At 44.6% G+C, this 25,587-nt stretch overlaps 1 protein-coding gene across 20 annotated transcripts in view; it reads right to left on the minus strand.

The window, feature by feature from the left end:
- RBFOX1 (RNA binding fox-1 homolog 1) overlaps window positions 1-25,587 on the minus strand; it is a gene marked incomplete at both ends in the record, with an annotated part of 617,808 nt that overhangs the window by 171,023 nt on the left and 421,198 nt on the right. For 17 of the 20 annotated variants that reach the window (XM_080704730.1, XM_080704728.1, XM_080704724.1 and 14 more), the window contains one exon: window positions 10,710-10,952. In XM_080704730.1, the coding sequence (XP_080560856.1) occupies window positions 10,710-10,952 (243 nt within the window). Of the gene's footprint in view, window positions 1-10,709; window positions 10,953-17,841; window positions 17,851-25,587 lie in introns of those variants that run through there. The other 3 variants (XM_080704727.1, XM_080704729.1, XM_080704725.1) reach the window with 2 other exon arrangements.

Consider the following 25,587-nt stretch of genomic DNA (forward strand, 5'->3'; position numbering starts at 1 on the left):
CCCTGGGTGCTGGAAGGATCCAGGAGGGGGGTGGTATCAGGCTCAGGTGCAATTGGGAGGCCTTGGAAGCACTCAGGGGGCTACTGAGTAATTCTTTTTTCCTGAGGAGAGAGCGGTAAGCCAATGCATTTTGCCATCTGTGGTTGAGAATAGACTATCACTTACTAAGCAGAAATTATATTTTGAGGCTATTATTCTTTGCTTTCCATTTTTATATATTGACTCACCTATTTTTAGACATGCCATCCCTCAATGACTTTGCCAAGCTTTCAATCTAGGGATGTGAGGCTAAAGTCTTCCAAAAGGGAAAAAAATAAAAAATAAAAAATAAAAAAAGGCCTGGACTTTGATATCAGACTGATCTGGCTGGGATATCAACTGTGCTGTTACCAAACACACAACATCCTTAGTGTCTTTTCCCAATTACCACCCCCATGCAAAATGAGGGGTGCCAATAGCACTTAAAAGAATCATGTAAAGCCAGGTGTGGTGGCACACGGTTGTAATCCCAGCATTTGGGAGGCTGAGATGGTTCACGGATAGCCTCAGCTATTTAGTGAGGCCCTTTGCAACTCAGTGAGACCCCGTTTCAAAATAAAGAATAAAAAATAGGGCTGGGGTTGTTGCTTGGAGTTAGAATGCCCTCAGATTTCATCCCTGGTACCACATAAATAAATAAGCCTCCATCAGAGAATACATCCTGCTTTCTCTTCTCTCTTCCTGATACTGGACAACTCTGAAGGTGCTTTCTTTTGCCAAAGAGAAGGCTGGCCACAGCCAAGCACATGCAGGACCACAGGACAGCTAAGGTCTGGCTGAGAGTTGGCTGGTACACTGCTGGGCCAGGATATGGGCAACAGGCCTTCTCAGGTACTGTCCACAGGAGTTCAAGATTGGTGCAAGCTCTCTGTAGAGAAATAGATCAATATCTACATTTTAAAATCCATGTATCTTTTAACTGCTCACATGCAGAGGCAGAAATATCGGTACCTAGCTCCTCTTCATCAACTGTTTGGGAATTAAAACAAGGTGAGATAAACCCCAGAAATAATCTAAATTCCATCAGAGGGATGCCTTTGTCTGTGTGAAAGTGCGCGCGTGCGCGCACACACACACACACACACACACACACACACACACACACACACGAGAAAGTGAATGAGCTACATCCCAACGCGTGATATGGAACATCTCCCGGATGTGAAGGGTGCCTACATGGAGGCCTGCTAGATCTCAGTTCTGTTATTTTGGAAGTAGAGCCAGGGAGAAGTTAGAAGATATAAAGGCTGAATTAGAGATAGGTAACAGGAAGGGAGCAACAAGAGGCAGAGACAGGCAGACACTGGCTTCGGGCTTGCCTGGGTATGAAGCAGGTCTAGAAGGAACAAACGAATGAATCTGGTAACTACTACTGCTGACTTGGGGGGTCTAAGCGCTGGAGTCCTGAGTGTTGGAGATGTTTTGTTTTCATTTTGTGTTCTTTTCCAATGGTTATTAATTTATTTATTAAGGATTTATGTACTTATGTGTGTGATTATCTGTATTTATTTGTGATACTGGGGATTGAACCCAAGGATATTCTACCTCTCAATGACGCTCCTCCTTTCTATTATATTTATTATTATTATTATTATTATTATTATTATTATTATTATTATTATTTGGTGGTGGTTCTGGGGTTCCTGGAAGCCCTTCTACCTCCGGGCTATACTCCCAGACCTATTTGGAAAAAGGGTCTCCTAAGCCAGCATGTGCGGCTGGCTTCAAACCTGCGCGATCCTCCTGTCTCTGCCTCCCAAGCGCGGGGATTACAAGCGTGCGCCACCATGCCCGGCTCTATTTTATTATTTTACTTGGAGACAGGCTCTCCCTAAGTTGCTAAGTGTCTTGCTAAATTGTTGAAGCTGGGCTCAAACCTGCAATCCTTCCAGCTTCAACCTCTCCAAGAGTAGAATTCCAGGCATGGACTACCACCCCCAGCATCATGTTTGACTTTTTAACCCCAAAGTTTGACTTGTTTTAATAATAATGACTAATTGACCAGAAAGAAAATAACTTTTGAGCAATGTTTTCCCCATGCTTTAGTTCTCAGACTGGTCTGAAAGTCACAGTCACTGTACAGAGTTCTCTATCACTTTGAATCTCACATATGATTATAATGCACCCATGAAAGGATATATCTATAACAGGGTACCATCAGCTGCCAAATAGCTTATCTTCCTGAAAGTACTAGTAGAATGGAGATGCGGGGAATGCTCCCACTAGAAGCAGTAGAAGCCCTTAAACAGCTCTTTCTCCCTGTCAGCAGCACCCAGTGCTCAGGCTCCCAGCACCGGGACCTGCATTCTTCCTCCCAGGAGGGTTCAGAATGAGTGGGTAAGTGGTGGGAGCCTTAAACAGACTGCAGAGGTGTTAAAAATAGAAGTCAAGTTGCTATTGGAGATACATGGAGACTTCTCCACTTGCAAATCTCTAATTATAATATGTCAAGAGTAAAATACCTTGTCAGGAGCAGTATCTGGTATAACACAGCATTGGCTCCGGGAGCACAGTGATCCCTGATGTGTTTGGAGGCCTACATTAAATAGAAATTCAGCAGAAAAATGTCCTGCAGGGACTCGTCACAGCCCCTGGGGAGCTGAAGGGATGACCTGATAAGTCTTTTCTGTCTCTGCTTTACTTAGCTCTGGCTGGAAGCTCTGGGTGCAACCTGCTTCCCTTCACAGATCCTGTACTTTGTGTTAAATCATGTGCATACATTAGATGCTTCTGGGGCCCACCAGATGGATGGACGTGTTCTCTTACCCTAAACCACTCAATTTCTCCAAGAAAGTATGGCCTCCACAATGTCCTTATGAAGACACTGAACACCAGGAGTAGATGAGTCGAAGGAGAGCGTTATTCCAGAAATGGTTACTCCATATTCTTACAGAGAATAACTTAGCTGTTCTAACAGTGATGGTAACTCTTATTTTTCGGTGCTGGTGAGGCAGGGGAGAGGACCTGAGATGAGGAAGGGTTAAAAGAGGCCATTAACATAAAGGACAGAAATAGAGAAGTATAGTTGGTCTAGGGATAACAGTGAGGGTTAAGAGTGGGACCAGAAGATCGCAAGAGCCCACTGACCTTTGGAATAGAGATTCAAATCAGGGATAGACACTGGGGAAAAGATATTGGGTCCCCAAGACCCAGTTGTTACCAAGCACAAAAGAACAGATGGGGAACCGCCAAAAAGAATAAAAGTGCATCACTTCCTAAGAACCTCAATGGCTATACTCTTTCAGGGAAGCTTCCTCCCTGTATGGGTGGAGCAATTTTTGTTTTCTCTCTTTCCTTGGCTTAAAAATAAACTCTCGCATTTCTATACCCTTTATTTCTGTTTGGATTTCATGTGTCAAAATCCATTGGACAGGAACCCAGTAAGAGGAGCACCCAGTATCAATGGGATGGATCCCTGTAAGCTGGGTAAGTGCTTGACTGTTGAGCTGTACTCTCAATCCAACAGTGACTTATGTTAGACTAGGGCCCAGGGCTCTGTATCCAGAACTGGGGAAAAAATTATTCTGACCCACTTTGAAATTCAATTTCTTTTGCAGAAAATGGGAAATTTGGAAGAAAGAGCAACAGAACCTAATAAATGGAGAGATAAAAACAATTTGAAGTAAACCTGACCTAGGTGAGCGCATATCTGAAAATTGCAACTCAAAAATGGGTCAGGGAGCTGGGCATGGTAACATATCCCTGTAACATCAGTAACGGGGAGACTGAGACAGGATTGCAGGTTCATGGTCAGCCTCAACAATTTAGCAAGGCTCTCAGAAACTTAGTGAGACTAGCCGGGCGTGGTGGCGCACGCTTGTAATCCCCGCGCTTGGGAGACAGAGACAGGAGGATCGCGCAGGTTTGAAGCCAGCCGCGCGCGCTGGCTTAGGAGACCCTGTTTCCAAATATAAAATGTAAAAAGAGGTCTGGGAGTGTAGCCCGGAGGTAGAAGGGCTTCCAGGAACCCCAGTACCACAAAAAAAAAAAAAAGAAAGAAAAAAAAGAAACTTAGTGAGACTAGTACTTGGGAAGCTAAGACAGGAGGATCACAGGTTTGTGGCCAGCCTCAGTCACTTAGTGGGGCCCACCCAATTTAGTTCAAAATAAAGACCCTGGTTCAGAATAAAGGGATAAAAAAAATAGGGCTCGGGGTTGTAGACTGGAGATAAAACGTTCTTAGGTTCAATCCCCAGTACCACCAAAAAAGAATAAAAAAGAAAAAAAAAGAAACTTAGACTGTTTCAAAATAAAAAAATAAATATAAAGGGCTGATGGTATAGCTGAGAGGTAGAACATTCCTGGTTTATTTATTTTTCCGTATTTTATTTTATTTATAAGTGGAACATATTGAAAAGGTGTACATTTAGATTGTGCTTTGTGCCCTCTTCACCTCCCATTTCCTTTCCCCACTCCCAATAAAGAGTGTCCAGGTTAGCCATGTTGTATTCATTCTAGTACACATATTTATATGTAGCTCCTCCATTGAAGAACCTCAGCTTTCTTCCTCTCCTATCCTTCCGTTCAAGTTTTACTGAGATTTCCCCTCCATCATCTGGAGTCCCTCTGGTATTACCACTGCTCCCTAGCTTGGGCATATTAGAGAAAACATATGTCCCTTCTCTTTCTGTGCTTGACTAATCTCATTTAAGAAATTTGGATCTGAATCCTTACTTCTCACTATGCACAGGAATCAACTCGAGATGGATCAAAGACTTAGAAATTAGACCAGAGACTGTGAAGTTAGTAGAGAGAGGCATAGGACCAACACTCCAACACATAGGCACAGGCAGTAACTTTCTCAACAAAACCTCCAAAGCTCAGGAAATTAAAGCAAGAATTAATAAGTGGGATAACATCAAACTAAAACGTTTCTTCTCATCAAAGGAAACCATCAAGAACATAAAGGGGAAGCCTACAGAATGGGAAAAGATCTTTACCAGCCACCCCCCCCCCCGATAGAGGGCTAATATCCAGAATATACAATGAGCTCAAAAGACTTCTACACTAGCAAAACAAACAACCCAATCAAGAAATGGGCAAATGAACTGAATAGACACTTCACAAAAGAAGAGATATAAATGGCCAATAGATACATGAAAAGATGTTCAACATCACTAGCCATCAAGGAGATGCAAATCAAAACTACACTGAGATTCCATCTAACCCCAGTCAGAGTGGCAAGCGTAAAGAAATCAAGCAACAACAAATGCTGGCGAGGATGTCGGGAAAGAGGAACTCTTTTACACTGTTGGTGGGGATGCAAAGTAGTTCAGCTGCTATGGAGATCTGTGTGGAGATTCCTTAGAAAACTGGGAATAGATCCACCATTTGATCCGGCTATACCACTCCTGGGTATCTTTCCAAGGGGGCTGAAATAATAGAATTACAGTAACATATGCATACCTATGTTCAGGGCAGCACAGTTTGTAATAGCCAAAATATGGAACCAACCTAGATCTCCATCAACAGATGAATGGATTGCAAAATTACGGGAAATACACGCAAAGAAATTCTATTCAGCTATAAAGAAGAATAAAATAATAGCATTTGCAAGAAGATGGAAGGACCTGGAGAACATTATGTTAAGTGAGATTAGTCAAATATTTCTGGTTTAAATGCCCAATATCAAAAGGGGGGGATGTCAAGTGGATGAGGGACAGCAGATGCATCTTTCTTCCTGGCCAAAGAGAGATAATTATATTTATATAATCATTTGAGGTGTCATCATAAGGGGCATGAGATGTGCCCCTTATGATGTCTGAACTTCCCCCAAAACATTGAGTCAGCCTTCAGGATCCTTTAGGGTCAGCCATGAAGCCCACCAGCCTCAGCCTATAATGGCGGTGCTCTTTTAATTCTTCCGACCCTGCCCCGATGCAACGGTGTCTACCAATCAAATATGCTGGAGAAGAGAAAGCAACCAGCCAGACAGCCCACCCCAGCCACGTGCCCCAGGATCAGGCGCCCCATGTTCTTCTAATGCCCTATCAATCGCCATCAGAAGATTCCTGGCATGCTTGCCCAAATTCAGGAACCCTTTCTTTATGTTTGTCCAGATAAGGGATGCTTCTCTCATTCCAGACTCTGCCTTACACTGTTAGTGGAACACCAGGCTTGCTGGATTGAGGAAATAAAGGTAACAGATGGTCCTCCGTGACCTCTTGGTTTCAAAATTTCTTAGCATTCCAACATGTTTATTCTTGCTTCTCTTCTTCTGTTTCAAAACTGAATTGCTTCCAAATGCTCACAGGGTCTTCGTTTTGAAGGACCCCCCCGCCCCCAAGAAAACAACTCAAATATATAGCCACAGCTAAAAAGAGATACAAAATATGGCATATCCACAGCATGGAACAGTACTCGGCCAGGAAAAGGAGAGAGCTACTGAATGGATTTAAAGGTGATGTTGCGTTAAAAGACAAATGAAAAGAGAGGAAGGGATAATGTTGGATTTCATTGATAAAAAAAATTCTAGAAACTGCAAACTAAGCTAAAGCGAACAACAGATCAGTTGCCTGAGAATAAGGCAGACAAGGGAGAGAGGATTAAAAAGGAATTATAGAAATCTTTGGAGGTGATGAATATTTTAATTTTCTTAAGAGCAGGAACAATTCCCCCAGGTACATTCATATGAAAAAAATGTATCAAACTGTGCTCTTTGAGTGATGGGTGTATGTGTGCCTCTATCATCTTGTACTCCATTAAGATGTATGAATACATTGCACCAATAAAAACTTTTTAAAAAGATGTACAGTTTACTGTATATAAATATTAAGCCTATAAACATTGGTTCTTCTTTCTAAGATTATCTGCTCTATCTGAAACCCCTTTGGCTTCCCATCCTCTCTGGATCCCCTATATGGATTTTATCCTTGGCATAAACCAATGACTTACCCTACAAACGTCTTCCTTGCCTCAGTCACTATCTTTGCTTGTTTGTTTTATTTTTTTCCTCATCACCCCAAATGTTGGTGATGGACGACGCGTACCTACGCTCACCACAGCCCATTGTTTCCTCAGCTCCTGGCTTCCTAGGAAGTCTCCCTGCCCCTGTAGCAAAACTGCGTCCTGGGCCTTCAGTGATGCCCACACTGCCAGTTTCAACACGTCCCCCTGTTTATACTCTGTCCTCTGGATTCCACAGCCTTATACTTTCCTGGTTCAACTCCCAGTCTGAATGCTCCGTTTACATGGACCCTATTTAACTCTTCTTCCTCCAAATCCCACTATCTATGGGTTCTCCAATCCTCTGCCCTGTACTTTCTTTTCATTCTCTCCCCTCGACAAATGTGTCCATCAAATCCCCTCTGCACACAGGGCCACCACTGACTTGTGTCTCTGGCCAGCCCTATGTACATTCTGCACGTTTCTGGAACCGTTCTGTGGGCACCTGACTGTTGGCTCTGGTGTAAAAGTCTTTGTGTGTCTATACAGAGCTCCTTTGTGGCCCTAAACGCTATGTGCCCAATCTCAGCCTTGGGCCACAAGTCAGGGAGAGAGTGAGTCCCAAGCTTACAATCTCTCACTCTGCAGCTGGTGGTGAAGACCAGAACCTGCTCTTCTGGGGGGCAGGATCAGAGGATGGGAGTGAGCAGGTAATCAAAGCCAGGGATGGGTCCTGCTGGGTCCTGACACGTGTTCTGAGACTCACGCTGTGTCCAAAGCCAAGCCTCCTCCAAGATTCTCTGCTGCATGAACCAGTACACCTCCTGCTGAATTCCCTATTACCCATCATCTGAAACACTGAGATGCACACTCCTCCAGCCAGGACACCGAGGCATATTCCTCAGAAAGGGCTTTCCCCTCCCATCATGATGCCTTGGCATCTTGGACACATTCTCTAAAACTTGGCATGGAATGATCACGCTTAGCAGAACACAGATCCTATGTTATCTATGGGAACCCCAGGTCTCTGAGGCAAATGGGTTAATCTGCACACTGTTTTAGCGTGCTGCAGTCCTGGGACATAGTGGGCATATGACGTGCTACTTAAATTCAATGGTGCTGGTCTCTAAAGTGTTTTTTTTAAACCAATGTTGTACATCCCAACTCCCCAGGATTAAGATTTCTTTTAAGCTTGGCATCACTAACTCTAAGTCTAATTTGATAACTCTCTGGCTTGAGCTCTTTTCAGTGGCTTCCCATGGCTCCCAACATGCAATTCTAGGGGAGAGGACCCATGATGCTTACTCCTGGTGCATCTCTTGACACTGCACCCCCAGCCCTTCCTCGCTGTGCCCTCAACATAATGGCTTCATGGCAGCACGTGGGATGAGCCCAGCTCTTTGCAACCTCAGAACCTCTGACCTTGGTATTCCTTCGGCCTAACTTCTGCCTAAAGAGTTTTGTTTTCTTACCACAGATATCATATCCTGGAAGGAATGTCCCCAGACTGCCCACTTGCAAGGGATACTCACCTCCCACAGTATCCATCTGTGCCTTGATCCAGAGCATCTGTCACTGTGTGTGGCTGGGGGGCCCCTTAACTATAGAGCTCTGTGCAATGAGCTTACTTTTTGTCTCCCATACTAAAAAGGGAACGGTCATGTCTACTTGGTTCAGCCACATCACCTCGTAGGACTCTTTGGCTCCCCTAGATGCTACATAAATATTTATGAATGAATGAACCCATTGACACTGCACAGCAGTCAGCTTCATAAATAACGTCCAACAAGACCCCTCCATTTTTAAGTGGAACTAGGGGTGGAACCCAGAGGCTTTTTACCTCTGGGCTATACTCCCAGATCTATTTTTTAATATTTTATTTGGATATAGGGTCTCACTAAGTTGCTAAGAGCCTCACTCAGTAGCTGAGGCTGGCTTCGAACCCATGTGATTCTCCTGTCTCAGCCTCCCAAGCACGGGGATGACAAGCCTGCGCCACCACACCTGGCTCCCCTGCATTTTTAAAACTTAAAATGAAACCTGCCGAGACTCTTCCACCACCGATTGTCACAAAACCACAAACAATAAACCACCACCCCATCACTACCACTGGATGCCCACACCGCAACAGACACCTGCTCTCCCAGCAACGCTGTTTAATAAACCCAACCCAAAGGCACGGCTGCCAAAGAGGAAAAAGCGAGGGATCACAAGAGCTAAAGGCGGAACAACGCAAACATCCATCGACCCAGGAGTGTATAATCAAAACACAGTCTATCCACATGGTGGAGCACACACGTGGAAGGCTCTTGAAAATAATATGCCGAGCAAAAGAAGCCAGACAGGGGAGGCCATAGCATGCTGGACTCTAATATTACGGACCACTCAGAAAAGGCAAGTGTATATGGATAGAAGGCACACGGGTGGCTGTCGGGGCTGGACAGGGAGGAGCGAGGCGTGTCTATTTAGTCAATGGGTGTGGGGTTTCCTTTCGGGAAAATGAAAATGTTCAGGAAGTAGTAGGTGGTGCTGGTTGCATGGCACTGTGAAGGCACGGAATGTCACCAAACTGTACCTGTTGGCATGATAAATTTTATTACGTGTAATCTATCCAAACAGCAAAGTGAAGGGAAGGCAGGAGAAAACTTCCAAATGGAACAGGTGCTAGTTAGTATTTCTAAAACCAGCCCGCAAATGAACAAGCCACTCAAATAATAAACGAGTACTAAGCAGTAAATTTATCCAGCACTTTCTTTTCTCTAGGAACTGTGTCAGGCTTGTGCCACTCACATTTCTTCCCAAATACTAGTTTTAGGCTACAGGGCAGAAGGAAGAGGCAGCAGTACCTTCCACCTACACAACGTCTTGGCACTTCACCTGGCTCAGGGCACCTGGGCTTCTAATGAAGTCTGCTGATAAGGTTTCCTAAGTGTGGTCTACCGAGGTTCAGAGGTGTGCGTGATTCTAGCAAGTGGACCGCAATTAAACACTGTTCAACTTAATGGGATGATTTCCATTGACAGTCATCTTGCTAGTTGTCCTTGGTGGTAGGGGTAAAATGTTTCTATTACGTATCTCTGGGCTTCCTGATTTTTAATTCATCCACAGGCAACTGAATTGACTCTTCTTGGTCAATACAGTCCTGTAATCACCAACATTAAGCTACCAAGCAATTCCCTCGTCCACCAAAATGTTTTGATGGTCTCCTTCACAGTTCTCATATCCCTTTCCTGTGGTCCTAAAGTAAAAGTCGTGAGAGGCAGGATACACAACAGCACGGGAGCATGCATACGTCTTCAACACGTTCAGCTAAGACCCAGAGGGCCACGATGAGGGTGGGCTCTCAATTTGTCTCTAGGATGATGGAAATATCACAAGAGTAGATCTTAGAGGTGAGTGTATGTATCTGTAAATGGCCTAAAAAGATCAATGAATTGTACGCCGCTTTAAAAGATATGAAATATATGTTATGTAAATCAGATCTCTATAAAACCGCTTTAAAAATTTTCCATAGCAATGCTATTCTGCAAAAGGCAAAACCCTAAGAACTAAATAGATGAAGGTTTTCCTGTACAAATACACGCAGTTCACGGAAAACGTGTTGATTTAACTAAATAACAGGAGAGAATGCTTGTAGTTAAGGCAAATTTTGCAGAGCAGGTATGGCCAGGAGGTGTTAGAGCTGCCCTGCTCACCTGAGCCCGAGGGTGCCCGGGATGCGGCCAACACAGAACTGGACACCTGCTAGGTGGACTGTACCCCCACTGTGGTCTGAGCCCACTTACTGTGGCTGTGCCAGAGACGGTCTGCGCGCTGGTGTCCGCAGCGCTCTGCTCCGAGTGCGACTGGGCTGGAGGGTACAGGTTTAACGTGTGCTCGGGGACGGTGGTCTGGCCGGTGTACTCTGGCGCGGGGTGTGGATGAGGGGCTGTGTATTCCGCTGGGATGCCATTCTGAGGCGGAGCAAACTGCGCGGAAGCATAAGGCTGGGCCATTGTGTCAGGGGCAGCCGCTGCTTCCTGATTACCCTGAAAAAAATCAAGAAAGGTGGAGAGAGGGAGAGAAACCATGAGCAGGCTCCAAAGATCACATTGCCCCCCTGTCCCAGCCCAAGGTCTCCTGTCCCCTTTGCTTTCTGGGTGCCACCAGCACTGGACCTCCAGCCTGAGATGGACCAGTCCTGGCCATCCTCCCTGGATGCCCAAAAAGTGTAATCATTTGCCCATTTCGTAGATGGCGAAATTGAGGTGCAAGCGATAAAGTCATTTTCCCCAAGTCATGCAGCCTGATATTCCGAGACTGTGGGTTTGCACCCTACTCAGATTGGGTATTTCTGTCGGGTCCTTCTTTATTTCTGTTTTGAAAATTGCAGACATGTAGTTGACTAAGGACAGAAGAGTCTTGATTGATAATTAAAGTGCCAAGAGAGATTACGTTGAACGAGTATGTTCTTGAAAGCAGAAATAATTCATCGGAGCATCCAAGATTAATCATTTTTTAACTTGGTTCACATAATGGGATGGGGCAGAGCCCTTCTAATGACCCCCAACGCGTGTGTGTGTGTGTGTGTGTGTGTGTGTGTGCGCGCGCACACTGCGAGGCTGGCTGACCAAATATGAAACAATCAGTGAAAATCCAAGCCCTAGGTTAGACAAAGATGTCCCCTGTGATATGTTCTCTTGAAGCTTTCCTGCAAGAAGCTGGACTTAACTCTTAGCCTCATTAATCCGTGTATCCACTCCCAGACCCCGGGTTTTTTTTTTTTATAAACACAGTATATTATATAAAAATTCACCCTTCAGTTATAGCCTAAATATGCAGTATGATAATTACAGTCAAGTCAAAAGAATTAAAAAAAATAACTGAATTTGAATGTTTCCATTTCAGGAAACATCTCTTTCTCAACACCACCCCCACCCCTCATAGCTCTACCACCTTACACACACACACACACACACACACACACACACACACACACACACACACTAGGAGGATCTTTCAGAAGGCGTAAGAAACAGTATCCTAGAGGTTCAAATTTTCCATAGTCTCAGGAGATGGGATGGCAGTCAGAAAGAGAGAGGGGGAGACAAAGAAACCCAAAGCTTAGCCATTAAGCACATACAAGCTAGAGATCTCTCCCACTGTCTGTGGTTGTTTATATGTGACTTTAGCTCTCCTGCAATGGTACCAGGGCAATGATGTCAGGGTCGCTCGCCTCCCATTCATACCCTCATCACCGGAGAGCCCGAGACACCCACGTGGCCGGAACAGCACCTATGTGACTGTGGGGGAGGGTGTTCTCAGCGCAGTGCACCAAGGAGTGGGCACATTTGTTTAGAGGACCCTTAATTAGCACGTTAAAGATGACACTTTGAAGAGAGCTGAGCTTAAGATATGTTTAAAACCTTTTACAAGTGAAAAAAAGCCTCCCTCTGCTTCAGACTAATTTTTTCCAATAGTCTGTACCATTGGAAGTGAAATTAGGCCCTTTCTGGCTAACATGCTCTCGTAACGTTAGGGGCAGAGGGCCATTCTCCCTCGACAGCAACAAATAACAGGACATTTATTCTTGCTGGTATTCTGCCTTCAGTCTTGTTTCTTGGAGGATAGCAGGCGAGTTTTTACTGGGAGACATTCCTACTCGGCCCTCAAGGAGAAGATGTGGCTGACCTCAGTCCCTGGTCATCCCTAGATACAGCCATGTGACAGCAGGCTGGCCAATCAGAAGGCTCTGCCACTCCAGGCTGGCCAATCAGAAGGCTCCATCACTCCAATCAGAGGGTCTGTTCACAGCCATTTACTTAGTGAGCCCATTAGTGAGGTAGCCCAGGTCACCCTGGGATTCTGTTATTGTTACTGGCAAGGAATTTTCTTTCCACTTTGATTGGCAATGGAAATAATATAAACCTCAGGCTGCCAAAATCCACCATTGGAAGAGGACCTGCCCACAGGTGAGGTCACCCACAGGAGAGGTATAAACAGTGCCTCTTCCTGACTCAGTAACACCAGTATGTCTTAGTTACACCAATGAATAAACATCCCATTGTTCAACAGCTTTTGAAGATATCATTCGCATAAAAATTATCCAAGTTTAAGATGTACAATATGTTTTCAATAAGTGTAGACACTGAAAAGAATACCACGTTCCATAGTTAACTTGTCCATTACCTCTACAAATTACCATTTGTACAAATGCCCATGTACATGGTGGGAACATTTAATTTAGGACGTATCCTCTTAGCACATTTCAAGTATACAGTGTGGTATTTTTAACTCTCATCCCCATGCTGTATATTAGCTCTCCCAATGCATTCCTCTTGTGTAACCCTGTAACCTTTGTCTTATTTTCTTTAAGCTAGTTTTTCTGTTACAACTCCAAAGGTCTTGACTCAAGAAAACAAAATACTCTGCTATTTCTAACTAGGCTTTTTATTTCCCTGGGCTATTCAGGAACGTGTCCTTATATACAGAAATCTCATGGGGACACTGCTTCTCTAAGGCTGGCCAAAAAAAAAAAAAAAAAAAATGGGATCCTGAGAAACTTCCAATGGGAGTTCACAGTGCCAGAGGCGGCCCCTGTCCAGGTGTGGGTTTCAGCCTCTGCGACCTTCTTCCTAGGCCCAATCTGATTGAATAGATGGACTTTGTGAGAGCTACAGGCATGGCCAGAGAGGGGAGCATGGGATGATCCCATCGGCAGCAAAAATACAGACAGCAAGGTGACTCTCCTCTGGAGAAAATACTTTCACCAGCAACATCAATGACCAGGTGGCCTTATGCTGCTGCAGAGAGATCTCAGAAGAAACAGACAGTCCCCTACGTATCTACAAAGCAAGGAATCCCTGCTGGCATCTGAGCGAGATCGCGCTGTGTTGGAAAGAGAAGTGCCTGCCCTCCTGAAGCCCACAGCCAGTTTTGGGAGAGGGGAGGTCTGTCCTGCCAACACCATCAAGTCTGTCCATGCACAGTGTAGAAAGCCCCCTACTCCTCCCCCTGCTGAATCTAATTTTGTTGTTCAAATTCCCAGTCAAGGGCTCCTCCTCCAGCCAGCCTTCCTTGACACCTTGACTCCTAACCTAGGCAAGCTGCCCATGCCCCATGCTCCCCGGGGCTGGAGGCTATACCACATGCAACTCCAAGAGCTGCCTCGCCTGTGTCTGCACCTGTGGGCTTCCTGCACCTTGTCCCCTAGCCCAGCTCCAGGGGCATGCTACCTGCAAAGCCACACTTACAAGGGATTGCTGGGTGAATATGTGCTTAAAAAATATGAACCCTGGCCTCTGCAAAGCTTAAGCTGGCAGCAGGAAGTATAGGGGAAGTAGCTAAGAGGATTTAGAAAATCTGGCTTATTGCTTGCTTTTGTAAATAAAGTTTTATGGGGACACAGCCATGCTCACTTGTGTACATGTTGCAAAAGCATGGATGCTTTTGTCCTGTCATAGCAGAGGAGAATGACCAAGACAGAGGCTTTGCAGATCTCAAAGTCTAAATTATTTACTCTCACCTCTGCAGAAAAAGCTTTCTAATAGCTGTGGGAGAACACTGTCAGATAATGAACAAAGTGGAGAAGCCGTTCTTGCCTGAAGTTTGGGCAGGATATAATATTGGCAGAAAAACAGGAAAAGACAGAAAGGGGGTGCAGTCTACCTAAACTGAGGAGGGGTGGTCTCAGCCAGCCTTGGGGACCGGCAGTGCTGAGGATGGTGCAAGAAGGATCTTTTCAAAGTCTTTTTCAGAATCTTTTCAGAAGTTTGCTTTCAGTCACCAGACTTCTGATTGTAATCACACAGAGGTGGAGCAAGCTCGGCAGAGCTGGGCTTCTGAGAAAAGCTTTTGAGACAAGGTTCACCAGGGCCTCAGGCTTCTCTATTCTAAAAGGCAGCCCCTTCTGCTCACTGGTGCTCACAAGACAAATTGAACAACACCGTCCCTCACCTCCAGCCTGGTGAGTGCCAGACACTGTGTGGGGAACTTGACACCACCTGTTCTTATACAGCGTGGCTGCTCCAGGAACATTAGGAGACATTCTGGGCTGTCACCAAAACTGGGGGAGATGTACCTCTGGCATCTAGTAGGCTGTTGAATGCCCTATGGTACACGGTTCAGCCACCCACCACAAAGGATTGTCGGCAGGCCCTAGATGTCAACAGTGGCAAGTTTGGAGCCCTACTGAGCACACAATGCGCCTCCAATCCCACTCAACCTTGGAAGTCAAAGATGCTCCAGCCCAGAACCATAAAATAATTATGCAAGCTAAGGGCCACAGGCCGCTCTTAGGGAAACTAAGAGTTGTGCCAAAGCCTGTTTTCATTTGGTGCCCAGACACCTCGCATTTGGCGAGGGAATCGCCGAGCACAGAGGTTGGTTACTATCCTTAAATAAACACATTCCTTGTATCACGTACACCGCGGCCACAAGATCTTTTTTTTACCTTTGCTCTAGGGATGGTGGACCCTGGAGTATCAGGTGCTGAGATAAGATGCCAGAAATTTTGTTTGTCATATGAGGAAGGTGATCACTCATCAGCAGCTTAGGAAACCTCTGTGCCCTCTCTAGAGTCTGAAGCCTCGCTTGGGAACCTTCTAAGCCTGTCCTAAAACTGTTGAGAGCCAGATGAGGCCAGATGGAACCAGAGCAAGCCACCCCGCTCTTCCCAGGCTCCTGTGCTCCAACCGTAGGGCTGGACCTCCAAGCATCCTGTGGATGGCGGCCCAGGAGCCTATAGTGAGCATCCAGCCACAGGAGGCTCTAGACTTCCTCCTGTACCTAGAACTTCCAAACAGATGTTGGTGGGACCCCTGACAGTTACTTATTAACACCAACAGCCGTTCCAGAGAGACCCTGATTAATATTCCCAACATTGGCACTTTAGGCTAATTATAGCTAATATTTAATTAAGATCATTATACTTCCTATGGAATTATTTTTCACCTTCAAATGACTTCAGAGATGCCTTTGTCCCCTCCCCAGTGACGTTCCTAGATTCTTAGCTTGTCTGAAACGTATTTTCTGGAAAAAATATATTAACACTCAGGGCAGCTTTGTTGCTCCGGGTAATGGTAAATCCTGGTTGGAAGTTGAAACCAACTTCTTGTAGGTGACAGTGATGGGCATGATTACTGGGGGCATCCTGGCTAGATATTTTCTCACTGGTAGAGGCTGCACCACAGGTACTTTAATTCCATTGCCAAACCCCTACTTTTTCGTAAATAAAGGGAACGATCGGAGAGGCTGGGATATCTGCAGAGCCGGGTGTTTGTGGGTGTCCCTTTTTGACGGGGAGGGTGATTCTACTTTGCAAGTGTCGCCCACATCACCCAGCAACTGCTCCAAGAGCTCCTGCAAACCGAACACATCCCTCGCTCGGCACCGGGATCTCGTTGGTTGACAGCTCTATCCACAAAAGGGAAGGGTAGGTGGATTCGTGGGAAGAGGCCCGGGACTCGCCTTCTAAAACTCACTATTGCTGCTGCAGAATGAGCAGAGGCTTGAAATACAGAATGTCTGTGAGGATAAAGGTAAAAGAGACTTCCTCGTCCCCGTGCACCAAACCTGTCAGTAGATTAGAGCCAGTCAGAAAGAGCAGGAGGCTGTGGAAGCCCGTCACTATCCACGATGCCCCAGTGGGCAGCTGAGCATAGAAGTAGTAAAATGCAACCCACTCTGATTTCTAACAGCCCGAAAAAGAGTTGCTTTAATTTAAATAGTTTACTGAGCATGAAATAGAATATTATTGCTGTTTTAAGACAAACACTGTAATCTGACTACTTAGCCCAGTGTGTGTGTGTGTGTGTGTGTGTGTGTGTGTGTGTGTGTGTGTGTTGTACATACATTCAGACAGTCATGCCTCTGGCAAAGAAAATTCCCTCCGTCCCCAAAGCATCCAAAACACCTGATACCATTCACTTTCTCCCCTAGGTAGACTCAAGAGATGGAGTTGTCTCCCCTGACATCCTCCTTCTCTCCTTCAGCCCCCTGTGAGGTTAAATAAAGTAGTTCTGGTGAACTAATGGGAGAACAAAGAGCAGCAGGCTAGACTTTGCAAAATATTTTCTCTCTAAATCTAACGCAAACCACTCTTCAGCTGAGAAATCGCCTTTCCGTGGCAGGGCACGAAATGGTCTACTCCTTTTCTGAATTCCACTGAGAAGGAAGTGTGCCTGTTCATAGCTGCACAAGTGAACTTGAAAATAATTGAGCATTTTCCCACATGCATGCGTGCGTGTTTACGTGTGTGTGTGTGTGTGTGTGTGTGTGTGTGTCCACTTTAAACAGGAAAACTTCTTGCACATCCCCTCCCATTTATTTTGGCCCCTGTCTACTTCTTGCCCAGGAAGAAGGTCTCCTGGACTAAACACAGTCCTGATAATGAAGAAATGTGCAAGGATTGTCAAGACCTAATAAGCCTGCTGATTGCATCTGCTTGTACAGCCATGAAAAGGGGTGGCTCCTGCCACCGGACCCCCTACTCCCCCCAAGGCACCAGCTGGCCGCAGCAGCTTTGCACTCCTGGAGGTTGCCTGCGGTTTTCCGTCTTGCTGACAGGTTGTTTTACTTGAGTTTAGTAGCCTGGTCTGATCTACTTCTCTGGCAAGAAATCGCGCATATTCAGAGAAAGGCTCCCGTGCTGAAATGAAATGAGCTCACCCGCATCATGCCCCAGGGGCACCAGGACAAAGACGCAAATGTAAAATGACACCATTAACCTGCTGGTTCGCCTTCCCTCGCTCCACACGCAGAGCAGACGACCCCCTCGCCCCGCGCACGCATTTTTCACAGAAGCCCCTCTCCTTGACTGGGGCATGATTCGAGATGCAAACTCCGTATTCCAGAGAGCATGGGCTTCAAGCCGGGGAAAGCTTCTGATTCATTCAAATCCCAATTTCCAGTAAAAATTGAAATGGAAAAAAAAAATACCTGCTGCACCATCCTGTATCGCCTCTCCTTCATACACTAAGCAGCTGTTCTAGTCCCACACCACAAAGCATCTGCCCCAGTCAAACCTCGATGAGGAGCAGGGGTGTGTGCTAGGCGATGGGCGGATGATCAGGGTGCCGGAGGAGGGGGAGCAGAGGGCGCCTGGCTGACCTCCCCCTCAGCATCTGACTGCTCCCCAAACCAAGCCCAGATGGGACTCCTCTGCAAGGCAGGCCTGGCCCCTCAGTCACGGTTTGCTCCTCCTCTGACGGTCGCTCTCATTTGCAGAGTGCACCACCAAGCAGATGATTATGTAGAAGAAGAGAAAAAACACACGCACACACACACGCACACGCGCGCACACACAGTGCTTGACTACATTAATAGCTGTTTAAAAAACATTAGAAGTGCTATTCTATGCATTGCCTGGAGCAGGAATTTTTCATTACTAAACTAAATATATGGTATGCAAAGTTATAAAATCCAGCGGGAGCTCACTATTATTTTACTTTGTTTTTGAAGAGGGGAAGGGAGTTGGGGAGAGGGGGGATAACAGAGGGAGGGAGAAAGATGGGATGAAGAAAGCTCAGAGAGACAGCGAGATCGCTATAAGTGGATAGAAATACTTGGGGAATGTCAGAGATGTGGATTGATTGATAACAGAGTGGTACGGTTAGCTGTGCTAATTGCGGTACTGGAACTGTTGTTGGCTACTTGCAAGAGAAGTCCAGCTTCTCTGCAGACTGGCCATGGGATCTTAAACAAATTGTTGTGATACATCTGGCTCCAGTGTCTGCTTCCTTTCAATAGGAACAATGATATGTGAGTTTATGGCATTATTGCAAGGATCAAATTAAGAAACAAACTCCGACAAATGAACAAAACATACCCAGGACCTGGCTCCTAGTATGCATTAAATAACCAGGTTCATGAATTCACCTTCATTGACATGGGAAGAGATACCCAGAGTCATCCATGTCTCCATAGACCCTAGAGCCTAGCTTGGCAACAGGCTTTCGATAAAGCAACCCACGGACGACCACGAAACCCCAGTGATTGATGCTATGAAGAAAAACTACAGGATCTTGCTTCCGCCCTTCTCTCACAATGAGTGAAAAATAAAACCTTGTTCTAAAAAATATAAAATAAAAATTCTCCAGTGAAGCTGCATCCTCAAGTAACCCCATTATTTAAGGCTGCAGGTATATTGTAATTCCTTTATTATGAAAACTCCAGCAAGCGGAGGGGAACAGCCAGGCAATTTCAGATTTCATTTGGCAGGGTCTTTCTTGCTCGTCAAGGGAGAGGTTTGTAGGAGCTCATCTACCCTTCTGGTGGACAGCTGCTTATCACGGAGACTCTTCACTATGAAGACGGAGATCATGCTGGACCGGAGGGAATGTACGGGTGTTGAAGTGATTACACTTGTAATTAAATTGTAGAAGAGAGGAGGAGGTGAGGCTGCCTGGAAGAATTCAACCTTTTGGTGTGCCTCGCAGGTACTAGTGGTGAGTTTTTGTTTGTTTGTTTTGTTTGTTTGTTTGAATGTCCAGATCCCTAAAGTTGGAAGGGAAATCTAGGTAAACAGTATTTATGCCATTCTGATATTTACAATTACAAGCATACCCTAGAGATATCTCCAAGGCAGTAGGCAGTCAGCTTTTAAATAGTAGCTACTCAGACTCCATAGAAGGATTTGCCGTGGATCCTGATCCTCCCTAGCCGGACTACTCCAGCTCAGCAAACATGGACAGTGGCTGCCACCAAGAACCAGGAACTCTTTGTCCTCACTGATAATGGCAAAGCCAAACTTCCATCCTTCAATCTGGGAAGAGGAGAGATGAAGATGGATGGACTTCCAGGTGAAAGCACTTATATTCTGGGAAAGGTGTTCAAAATACTTAAAAGCAATGACAGAAACAAACAAAATATGTAAAGAGAGAAAAGAGTTTCAGATTAAAAAAAAAAAAAAACACACAGAGGGATGCGCTAGAAAATGGGGCCTTCACCCTTGAGTAATTTGGGAATTGTTTTTCAAAAAGCAGATACCAGGGATCATACCAGATGTACCACTTCAGGCACCAGTACTGTCAAAAGGTACTTTTGACACACAACCCTGGTGTTATTCAAACTGTACCTGTGATCTTCCAGCTTGTAATATCCATGGAGAGGTCATTACACCAGCATTATTCAAATATACCATACCATGTGGGATAAAAGCAGAAGAGTAGGAATTTGTACTGTATTGTTTCATGAAGCCTTTATGTGGGTGAACTGGCTTGCAGTGTAAAATCTCTTATGGATTGTTATTAAAACAGACAAAAAAAAAAACCTCTCTACTACACTAAGTAATTTCTAATGTTTGTCACCATCTAAACTTCACTAATGCTATGAATTGGGACCAACATCAAAGACGGAGAAATCAAGAGTACACAGGTGAGACAGCTGGAAAGACACCCAAAAAATGGGGCTTAATCTTCTTCCTAATGAGACCTTTATGATCTTTATAAAGGAAATCTGCAGGAATGTGTTTTATCATCTAGAAATCCTTAAGCACACCTGTCCCTTCCAGTCCAGCATCATTTGCCCCTGAAGAGCCCGGGGAGAGGGGAGGATGCTGGGCATCCCCTGCCACGCATCAGGCACCTTGATCCTCGTGCTCCCTGTGAGGGGAGGCATCATGGCCTCTTTCACTACAAGAAAACTTAGGGTCTAAACAAGTAGATGAATATTTCCCAGCTTATGAGAGGTAGTAAAAGATTAAGTGGGAGGACCCAAATTTCAACTTGATCTGGTCTTATTGAAGAAGTCCTAGCCTGGCATGGTGGCACATGCTTGTAATCTCAGCATTTGAGAGGCTGAGACAGGAGGATCCGGGTTCGCCAGCAGCCTCAGCTACTCAGTGAGGCCCTTTGCAATTCAGTGAGGCCCTGTTTCAAAATAAAAAATAAAATGGAGTTGGGGATATAACTTGGACGTAGAATGCCTATGAATTCAACCCCTGGAGCCGCCACACACACACACACAAAATTTAAAAATGAAAAAAATAAAGTGAATGAGCTGGGTGTGGTGGCACAGGCTTGTAATCCCAGTACTTGGGAGGCTAAAACAGGAGGATCGCAGGTTCACGGCCAGCCTCGGCTACTTAGAGAGACCATTCGCAACTGAGTGAGGCCCTGTTTTAAAATAAAAAATAAAAAGTAAGGCTGGGGGTATAGCTCCGAGGCAGAATGCCCCTGGGTTCCCTTCTCAGTACCAAAAAAAAAAAAAAAAACCTGCTATTTAATCAGAACTAAGATGAATATGGTGACAGTGGTGGTAATGATAGAGATGACATGGATGATGGTAGTGGTGGTAGTGATGATGATGATGATGATGATGATGATGATGATGATGATAGTGACCTTGGTGATGATAATGGTGATAATAGTGATGATGATTGTGATGATGATGATAGTGATGATGATGGTGATGATGGTGATGATGATGATGGTTATGATGATGATGGTGATGATGATGATTGTGATGATGATGGCGATGGTTATGATGATAATGATGGTAGTGATGGTGATGAGGGTGATGTGATAATGATGGTAATGATGGTGGTGATGATGATGATATCAATGGTGATGATGGTGATGGTTATGACGATGATGGTGATGGTGGTGGTGATGGGGATCAAGAAAATAATGGTTGTGGTAGTGATGCTGATGAGCAAGATATTGATGATGATGATGCTGGTGGTGGTGATGATGGTAGTAGTGATGGTGATGAACAAGAAGACAATGCTGATAGCAGTGGTCACATGATGATGGTGATAATGGTAAGAAACCTTTTCTCAAGCACCAACTATGTCATTGTTCTACACACTTAGGATGCAAAATTCGCCAATGCTTTGCCTACATTATCGTGTTTACCAAGAATTCTATGTAGTACATCCTATTATCTTCTTTTTCAAAGAGAGTAGAGTTACTTTGTCATATTCGCACCATTATGAATTGCTCATTACCCAAATCTGCCAGGCTCCCATACTCTATATTTTAAAGAGTTGGAGATGGGTTAAAATCTGACTTTGTTTTGGTCAAAAGACAAATCTTAGTCCTCTAACTGGCTTATGGAAGAGTTCATTTTGTATGAAGTAGCCTGAAGGTGCCCTGAGGTCAGAACCGAGAACAACAAACAGCAGATATACTGATAATCGATAATTCACATCAGAGACTTCAGCAAAAGTGGTTTGTTTCACTCAACTTATCTGACTTTGACAAGGAAGCACAGAGAGGACAGCAGCCATCTCATGAGCCTGATAAACACCAGCCCCCAAAACACAAAGCGACTGAGTAGGCGAGTAGGCAGTGGGCTCACAACGAGGTGTCATGTTTGCAAAATGTTCCATCTGAATTTTCCATTTGGAGTTACAGAAGGCAGTGGAGAGGTTGTTTTTCTCGACGCCTTCATAATTAGTGACATTCAAATGTTAATGGCACTTGGTACAAGTCGGAAACCCAGATACAGGTATTTCAGAGGTGCATTTTTCTAAAGCAAAATGAAGCCTTCTTTTAAAAATGTTGCTGTCCCCAAAGCAAGGGATATTTCTGACCAGTAGCAATGGCCTCTTACAAAAATGGTTTGCTTATTTTGGTCACCACTGTCCCATGGGCTCAGAGGATCCTGCCAGGTCCTTTAAAAGTCTTGTCAAAGTTGGACCTGATAAGTACATTTTGGTATCTGTCTCGAACTAGACTGTAAACTCCTGAAAACAGGGACCTCCTCTGTTGGTTTTTGACCCTTGCCTCTGGTTTCTCAATACCTGTCAGCCACCCATGCACATACTCAAAAACATTCAAGATGTTTTGTGGATTCAAAGATGAATCCCAAGCGAGTCCCCTCATCCATCCTCTTACAGAGACATGGTCTACTCCCTGGGCATCTCAGCGCACAGCGAACAGGCTAAGCCATGAGCCATTTGCCCACATTGTTGATTTGAAAACCAGGTCCCTCTTAGAATATCCCAACTTTTTTTTTTTTTTGCAATTTTATCTTTGTAAATTTTATTTTAAGCATTCACTGTATTTGTTGTGGTGGGCCTATAATTTTATTTTATTTTTTAACAATTTTTTTATTGAACATAAATAGTATACATTTAAACTATATTTGGTGCCCTCTCCCCCCACCCCCGTTTTCCCTTCCCCCCCTCCCACCAATGGTTGTCCAGATTAACCATGTCATATTCATAATTTTACACATATTCGGATGTAGACCCTCATTAATCAAGATCAGCCTTCCTCCTCTCCTATCTTTCCATTCAGACTTTGCTGGTATTTCCCCTCCATTTATGTAGGTTTGAATTATAATGCTGTCTTTTTATATTTAATTTTTAATGCATTGGTGCATTGTAATCATTCTTTATGATGACGTTCAGAGTGTCTGAGCACATAGCACTCATTGAGCCCTCCCCCAGCTTCTATCGTAAACCCACCCCCTCCCCGTGCAGGACATTAGAGCTTACAAGTGTGAGATATATACACAATGGAGTTCTCAGCCTCCAAGGAGAACAACGTTTTGCCATTTGCAGAGAAATGGGTACAACTGGAGGATGCTATGCTAAGTGAGATTAGTCAGTCACGAAGAAATGAAAAGTTGAAAGTTTTCCCTCATATGTGAAAGTTAGGGAGAAACTGAGACCCAGGAGAGAGTCCAGACAAAGGAGGAGAAACCTTAGTGGAGGGAGGGTGGGGACCTCCTAAGGGAGGCAGAAGGGGAATATCCCAACTTTGCAGGGCAAGATTTCTTGCAGGGAGCTCATACAGCAAGATTTCACCCATCTGTACATGAAAGAGCAGCTCACACCTTTTTATGAGCATGTATGAATTTAAAAGCTGGCCAAGGCAGCTGTTATGCATGAGCACCGTCTAAGTAGCGGTCGATGTCAGTCACTTCCTACATGTTATCTAATTTCATATATAAGTTAGAAGTATAAAATTTGAAGCCACCAAGTGAACACCGGAGCTCAAATCCAGGTCTTCCTCCAAACCCAAGGTCCTTTCCATTACCTAAGACTGATCTCTCTGTGTGCCGAGATGAGGGCTGACATTCCTAAGGTTTATAATGAGATGAGTTAACCACAAGCTATTTTTAAGACGTTCTCACAAATCCCCAAAGGATCCGAGGCAAAGTTAGAGGTTACCAAGAAAGCCTGGCATCCTGTCCCTTCCATCTTAAGATCCAGAACCCAGGTGGGTTAATAATGTTGATGACAATGACAATGTTCCTAATAATATTACCAATGCCAATAATATAATTAGAAAGGTCCTTACCATGTAATTGCTACTGTCCTAAATGTTCCAAAGACGTAACTCTCTCAATGCAGCCCATAACCCCATGATGCGGGATTAGATAGCATCTTCATTTTATAGATACAGAGCTTTAAGATGCTAAAGGGGCTAAACAAATTGTCAGAGGTCACAAAGGGCACATGATGAAGTTTGTACCAATCCAATTCTGACCCTGGAGGCTAATCTTAGGACCACTATGATTGTATTTATTTTCTAATAATTATACAGCACAAGAAGTTTCAAAAAAAAAAAGTAAAAGGTTTGTGTAGACTTGATCTACTGTACCCAAGGGGCACCTCTTGCATAACTAAAAGAAAGTATCAAAAGCAGGAAACAGACTCGCTGAGGCTACTTCTTTACTTGCTCTCCATATCATGAGAGCTATGGCAATTCAGCCATGTGGGTGTTTACTACCAACCCTAGTCACACGTGGCCATCTCTATCTGCCCTGAGTGGCAGTTGGAGCTGCCTACTACCATGACAAATATATCTCTGTGGACAGAAGGGCAGATGAACAAGTAGAGAACCAAACCATGCCAAGACCCATGGGTGAAAAACGTTTTCTCAGGGAAGGATAGAAACATGCATTTGAAATGACTGCTGAGTACAGATTCCTTCCTTCTGAATCCAGAGGAAACCTCAATCCTAAGCAGATTTTCACAAACCATCTTCTTTCACCAGTCTGCTTGTTTTTCTAAAGAAAGAGGAGAGTGAGGTTCTCACTACAACCACCAGTGAAATATCAGTGTCAAATCCATATTCAAGACAAATCGAAGTGACCTGCACTATGGTTAATACAACTACAGTTAGTGAAATTTGAAATTTGCAAAATAAAAGAGATTGATCTTTGCCTTTAAGTAACTTGCCCACAGTTCGCCTACAGATGTGAGTTTGAATAATCTCACTGTCTTACGTACTGTGTCACAACATCCAGAGGATCCCCTGCCTGCTTCTAAAGTGGGGAATGGACGGATGCAGGATGAGACACCTTCTCTATAAGGGACGAGATCAGCATATACACAAACCAAGGAGCTTGGACAGACAGCGATAGCAGCTGCCTTGTGGATGTTATGGACTAAGGCATCCCACTAAGAATATCACTAAGGGTCTGTTGTTAGACTTGGAAAATTAAGAACATTAAGTCATACTGTTCAAAAGAGAATCATGTGCTCTATCCACTGGGATAATGCTACGGGTAACGAGATACTCCTCTATCAAAGGAGAAAACAAGCCTTCCACGTACAAATCTGTGTAGAGGGAGGTACCTCTGGCTTCCATACATTTCCAGAATACTTTCTTCTCACTCTATGACATTAAGTTTTTTTTTTTTTTTTTTTTTTTTGGTGGTACTGGGGTTCCTGGAAACCCTTCTACCTCCGGGCTACACTCCCAGATCCATTTTTATAATTGTATT

Source organism: Muscardinus avellanarius, assembly GCF_963383645.1.
Source record: "Muscardinus avellanarius genome assembly, chromosome: 10".
Classification (NCBI taxonomy): domain Eukaryota; kingdom Metazoa; phylum Chordata; class Mammalia; order Rodentia; family Gliridae; genus Muscardinus; species Muscardinus avellanarius.